At 33.2% G+C, this 7303-nt stretch overlaps 1 protein-coding gene across 2 annotated transcripts in view; it reads left to right on the top strand.

Annotated features, from left to right (window-relative positions):
• Window positions 1-370: 370 nt before the first annotated feature.
• The window catches only part of LOC149420215 (protein kinase C, brain isozyme-like), a 610992-nt gene continuing 604059 nt past the window's right edge, over window positions 371-7303 (top strand). For both annotated transcript variants that reach the window (XM_089636531.1, XM_089636532.1), the window contains exon 1: window positions 371-729. In XM_089636531.1, coding sequence (XP_089492657.1) covers window positions 551-729 — 179 coding nt within the window. In that variant the 5' untranslated portion in view covers window positions 371-550. The remainder of the gene's footprint in view (window positions 730-7303) is intronic.

Here is a 7303-nt window from a genome sequence, read left to right as displayed (position 1 = left end):
CGATGTTATCTAGACAAAGTAATTCGGTGTTCCATATAAAACTTTTATTACAAGGTTAATACTTTTAACAATATAATCAAATACAAACATTACAACTTAGAAATTTTCTAATCTGGCTTATCAGGGTAGTGTTGTGTTGAGGGAAACGTGATATCAAAGTAGTCGACGGCACGACAAACTTCGAAACGCTAATAATAACGCATGCATAAAATAATTCCTGCAATCCCTACAAAGTATAATGAGGTAAGAGTACGCACGCGCAGATTTTGAATTCTCCAGTGCTGACACCTTGGAGGCGCCACATGTTCGATCAAGTTGTTTAGGTTCTTGGCTCATATGTCAGTGGGGCGCATGCGCTGTTTGGCGGGCAGTTTGTCTCGGCTCCGTGCGAAGTAAACATTGTGCATGTATTTTATTTATATTGTTCCCAGACGGTTTTGACGTTTGGTCGCGAGCGCACCGTGCGTTCGCTTGGTGCGCCTCTTTGGGCGGGAGTTATCAGTTCTGCAAACGCAACCAGTTCTAAGTTAAGTGAATCCTGTGAAAGAAAATGATGGCAGAGGATAATAATTGTGATGAGGGAGGTGCGGATGCGTCGCTCGGCTTCCGCCTCCGAGGCCGGAAAGGCGCGCTCAAGAAGAAGAATGTTTACAACATCAAAGGCCACAAGTTCATGCCGAGGTTCTTCAAGCAGCCAACGTTCTGCTCCCACTGCAAAGATTTCATCTGGTAAGTCTCTATTTTCACGCATTTAATAAAAAAAACGCCACAGAAAACAGACCTAAATTTCTACTAGCGTCATTAATTTTCATTTTCCTTAAATTTGACAGCAACAAACAATTTTTTTCCGGAGCATTTTACAATGTCAAATTAACTTAAATATCTATCATAAATTTAGTAAACTGGCTTCTATTTATTAGGCCGTTTCATTCATCTCAATAATCTTGTTTATCGATATTCCCACGTAATAAAAATCACTTATTTATACAACAGCTCAATTTAACGTAATCTCATAAGATTCCACGAAGAAAAAAGTGGTCTGTTGACAAAATTACCCACTATTATTACAGATTGATAGTGGTTACTGGTTACCTTAATAATAAATAATAATATTTTTTATCAAATAAAATAGCGCGCTCTGCAAGTAATAATAATATTGTATTGTTTATAAACGATTACTTTCACAACCGAATTTATCGTAATTCAATGTTTGTTTTATGTTTGTATACTTGTGCAATTTAATTTTTAAAACTCGTTAAATATTACAAGGAAATAGTGCTGTGTTGAAAATGATACCTATCGCATTACCTGTTATTTGCGATATCGTATAACTTATAAAACGTTACTCAAATTAATAGATTTTGTAGAACGAACCTTATTTGAGATCGATATCACGAATATATTTTCATGTTGTTTTGAAAAAATATGGTTAGATTTTTTCATTATATTGAATAAATTATCACTGGATCAGTTTTTTAGCATTTTTACAATACAAAAAAGATTTTTTTTGCTGTAAAAAATATCGTGACTTAGGTACTATAGTTTTTCCATATTCGATGAGTTTTTAAACTGTTAAATTCCTGTATAATTCTCTTAAAATAATAATTGCCGAGTTATGTATGAAGGCATAACAATATTTTCCTCTTTCAAGTTTCGTAATAGAAGCATTGTTGATAAAACAAATTTAATGAATCATGCAAATTGGTAATATGATCTCGTAACCCCAGATAATATCGACAAAAATGCATTCGTTGTAAAGAACCCGCAAATAAATTAATTTACTTAAAATTTTGAAATTATTCAATGAGAAAAAAAGCTGCATATAAAATATCAGATATCTTTAACTAACATTACATAGTAAATAACTACCGATTCTTAATTAATGTTATTATTATTAATACAAAGAGATTAATCCAAAAGACAAAACAAATCTCGATTCAAATATAAATTGTACCACAAAGTCACTCATAAATAATGAACTTAAACGGATATAATGTCACCTGTTCGTACAAATACGTTGATATCTTCTCCTGTCTAAGATTGGATATCATCAGGGTAATTTTCACCCTGATGTTGTCACCGGGACCATCTCTAGACATTGGATCCATGATACCAAGTGAAGAGATAAAGGTATGTATCTAATTGTAGAGATAATCCCCTATCAAGTTGATGTCGCCTTTGGCCCTCTTTCGGAAAACAGTATATTCCGCGTCCTGACGTTTTTCTCCGGGACAACGGAACGGGGTCCCTTTAAACGGGACGGTCCCGCTCAAAACGGGATGTTTCTGACGTAGTTCTCACTTCTACGAATATCAGTTAAGGCGATGCCATACGTAGTAATGCAAAATCATGTGTTTTTGGTTTGAAAATTTGGTCGCCTAGAAATGTTTCAGATGCTTTAATTAAATACTGCGAGTAGAATAAATCTTGGCCTTTGAAATAATCGAGTATTTTTGTCTTTTTAAAAGTCCAGAAAAAATAATGTAAAGGCCTATGAAAATTGCTTTAAAGTTCAAAATCTTCTACTTACAAACCCATTTTCGGTTATGATTTTATTGTATAATGTGGCAAATTAAATTATTTATAAAATGATCGAGAAAAAAATAAATATTTATGCCTGAACATCGACAAAATAAAATAAAAGGCACTCTTTGGCCATGTTTTTTTCTTGCATAAATCAAAACAGGCGGATGGTGTTAAGCGGGAATTTAAACCTTATCGCCATCTACGTAAGGGTTGTTATTGATAGCGGCTCAATTTAAAATATTACACGACGTAGTGCATCGCCATAATGTAATCCTGATAATTTGTCGCTCTTAATGATGTCAAATTGGAGTTAACTAAATTTTATAAATCTATTTAGGACTATTTAACGGTTTTCGACCATTCGATGAAGAATTTTCAAATTTGTTACCGTATCTACTGTCCGGAGTATTTTGAGGATGTATGACCTGTATGGTCACATGTCTGAGATTTCTATCTTTCGTGTTAGCGGGCGCACGCACTGCGATTAAACGCAGCGGTTTTGGAATAGCTGGAAACGACAAACCGCGTACAAACACGCCCTGCGGCTGGCGTTTTTACTTAATTATATTTCAGTACCACTATGAAATAGAATTAGGTAAAACGAAATGAAAGGAAGGTGAGGCAGTTCTGGGAAGGTAAAAGGTATGAGAGTTGGGTAGGAATCTAGTGATCAGTGTATCTTGGAGTGACGGACATACGAATATATCCCTCACACTGCAGCCTCTCTCGATCTGGCAACTCACGCAGTTGGTGGGTAGGCGCATCCTGAACACACCTCACTCCATGAACCCGGTCACCCCTGTTAAGTCACCAAACGTAGCGAACCACTTGGGGTGACCTATGGCAGATGTGTTATGTGTTGATTATCCAATAAATGGTTACCCGCTTCCCAAATTGAAAACATTGCTAATTTATTAAAAATTATTTGTATTGCTGTTAAAAACTGGTGGCGATCTCGGAACACGTGTTCATAAAAAATCGAATATTTCCGTATTTCGTCTTTGTATAGTAACATGATGGACGCAGCTGCATGAACATGTGTTTCGATATATGTATTATGAAAGAACTAAGAGTTTATCAGGAAATGGCCTGCTGTCACCCTTTTAACAAGATTTTAATAAATCAGTAATAGGTACAAATTTTTCTCCGTGGAGATTGAATGCCAAAAAAATCAAAATGGCGCTAACAAAAGTGATCATTGTTCATTAAAATTGTACATTTTTCTCGAATTTAAGAATTTAATGGCAACATTCGCGTGTAAAATTGTGGAATTTAATCGCAGCATCTGCTGAAATGGAGGCATTTAATATCTTAGCATTCAGCCGGCGACCCGTGTAAAATGATCAGCGAAATCGTATCTTCTGTTTGCCGAATTGTTAATGGTCGCCCTAATTGCCGAAACAAAATGGAGGAAGCGGGAATTGGGGGAATCTCCATTTATTTACAATTTACTTCAACGGAAGACGGATAGACCCACCCTAAATAGGGTGGACTGTAAAATATTGTAGGATCTATTTAATTATTCTCTATCCGGATACCGCTCGTTTATGTGAGATATATATACCACAGAATAACGATAAATAATAAAATACATGGATGCGCTAACCAAACATTTATATTATATTGCATAAGTTGTGACCGTTTTCATTTGGATATTTTAATTGTTATTGAAGAAATGATCATTTCAAACTATGAAAAAGAAAATCACACAACATATATCTCTTGTGCCACATAACAAGCGATATATTTTTCAGTAAACTCTGTTGTATTTTGCAGCAAAAGTGATGTTATGTTAAATTTTCGGTATTTTGAAGCAGAATGTTTTTTTTTCGAAGACAGTACCTAAGAATACAGCATTTTAATGGTGGCGACACATGCACGCATCAAAGCGTTTTTTATAACACCGCATCGCTCTTAGCAATACAATCCGATACAGACCTGTCACACATGACAGTTGATGTGTTGTATGTGTGGACGTGGCGACGACGATATGCCGTGATCTGCTAGCCAGGCGACATTTGAAAATGATGTGAACCCCTCTTTTGCCTACGGCAGGATAGGGGGTCGGATCAATTTACGGAACACCGTGATCACGCGGCTGTCAGCTGTCAAGGTGACAGATCTCATACAAAAAAATGACATTCCGCGGCAGTGACCAATTGATCTGACCCCCTCTCCTGCCGTAGGTGCCTAGAGTGACACTTCAACATATAATCTGTATAGGCCACGCCCAAATAAGCATTGAAGTGTATAGGGTAAAGTGTCTTAGGATTAAATGTAAAGTTCGCTGTATTATATCTAATAGCTATTCAAGCTTGACAAAACCATAAACGAAGAAACATTCAGAAGGTATTGTATTAATTTATTCCTTTAAAATATCAGAAAGTTGCCTGAAAGGTACGAAAATTCGCGTTATTTGATCGAAAATTGCAAATTTCGCGTTACCGCAAACGCGATTTTTTGATGATGTAGCTTAACCTGTTGGGTCACAGCCTCATTAGTCCTCCAAGCCATTATTAAACGATTTTATATAAATTATTGAAAAACTCAAGTTGTATCACATAACCATATATTAATAAAAAAACTTCGTGTTCGTTTAGAGTTAGACGTTTAGAGAAACAATATAAATATCATATTAAGGTTACTTTTACATCATTCATTATCATTGAATCCACAAATTATCCTCTACACAGCATCCACAAATATCACAAAGTCTCAGAAGAAAATTAATTTCCTCGGACCTGCTCGGAGTTAATATATATGGATATATATTAAATCCGAGAATTCTTTAAAGAATTTCCAAAGACTTCCTAAAACTATACAAAAAAATATTTAAAAACGTATATATAGTATCTTCACCTTTATATTGTTTTAACACTTTTTATTATTTTTTTTTCACTTTTTATGGCTACCATAACACAGGCAGTAGCCTAGTTTGGTAGTTGAAAATTGTAATCTTTAAAAAAATCTATAAAATAAAAGTAATTAAAATTAAAATTTATATATATATTTAAATAATTTTTACAAAAGTCGAAAAGTGTGACCTTACTGGGGTACCCCGTTCTAATATATATGTATATATTTAAAAAGTTAGGCTGTGCCATGAATTATGTTTATTTTTCCGTTCTTTCAATTACATAAATGAATTTAAAGCAGTACCATTTTTGGTCATTTGTTTTTTTTATCAAGTTTCACGTTTTCGTTTTCACGGTTTCAAAGCCAAAACGTGAAACAATTCTACAAAAGAAAAAATATTTTATTTTATTTTTAAATTGTTATCAAATTCAATTTGTAGAATTACATTTTAATTAAAAAAATGCTTTTAAAATATAAATATATTGAATGTATTATATTCCATAATATTATTATTCAATTAACGAATAATGATATTACAGAAGATACACGCGTACCTTACACACGTAATAATAATTACACATTAGAACTTGTTTATGAATGAAATCTTAACAAAAAATATATATTATTGAATTTTATAAAACTTTATAAAGTGTATCTAGAGAGAAAATCCTATTATCAATAATAATAGGAACCCTAATACATCCTGTACATATATATATATATAATTTTTTTGAGGAAAAATTCTTCTAACCGGTTATCACTTTGTGATGGCATTATTTATTTTATTAAAAATACAAATAACTTAGTTTTCATAATTTTATTTTTATATTCTTTACATTTTCTCCTGATGAAACGGACATTGTTCTCGAAACATATAGATAGTGTATATAAAAATACAGTTATGTAAACTAAGTTATTTGTCTTTTTAATAAAATGTTAAGTATTAAATTGCAGTCCAGGCATTTTGTAGGAGCTGCTTTTTTACTTGCCAGCAGTTAACATTTTACAATCGAAATTAATTGTAATTATGAATTCGTTAATATTTACAAATATGCACTTGTGAAATTGTTCGACTCTGTGACCTCGTTTCTAGATTTTACCCCATGTGGTTTACTTCATTAAAACTGCTTGCACATTAGCTTCAACTCACTCGCCATGGTTTAAGAGTAATGGTTTCCTAGAATTTAATTCCTATTATTTATGATTGTTCGAAAAAATGTGAATTATTAATTCCTTGGAAGCTAGATTGCCAACTGTATTTACGATTTCGTACGCAATGTTATTTTCACATTCCTTTGAGTTCTTTTTTTGATTCTGAAAACAAAAACTGAAAATTGATTCGTGGGAAGTCGGAAAATGATTGTTATTATTCTGAAAGTGATTTATTTATTTACGCCCAACTGCTTTTAATTCATATAATGAGATACATGCGTGAAAGTAAATATAAACACATGAAGTAAGGGGAAGTAATATATATGGTTATAATTGAGGCGTTTAGCGCAGAACGGCGTACGCCTAAAAAATGTTGGGCCGAGATAAATGTGTTTAAAGTTCTGAATTGCGGAGTGTTTTAATTGAGTGATCTAGCCACTTCTATTGTTTTATGAGACATCTAATTCCCTTCCAATTGCTACGTAACTAAATGCATTTTTGTGGAATTTGACACTTCTGCTCCAAACGCCTCAATTTTGATTGTGATGTACACGTTACTTCACGTCTAAAAAAGTATGTTTCTAATTTTTTCTTATTTCATAAATCGAAACCAAAATTTCCTTTGAAATCATGAGATTTGTAAGTGGGTACCTACTTATTGCTGCCTACAATAATTGTAAACCATACAATATTTATCTATACAAAAATTGAATATGGAATTATACAATTATTTGTCCTCTTCTTTTTTCAAACTTTCTTCAGGAAGGTG

The sequence above is a fragment of the Hesperophylax consimilis genome, chromosome 10 (assembly GCF_061612785.1).
Source record: "Hesperophylax consimilis isolate HC1 chromosome 10, BYU_Hcon_1.0, whole genome shotgun sequence".
Lineage (NCBI taxonomy): Eukaryota > Metazoa > Arthropoda > Insecta > Trichoptera > Limnephilidae > Hesperophylax > Hesperophylax consimilis.
This window is presented reverse-complemented; position numbering and strand designations above follow the sequence as displayed.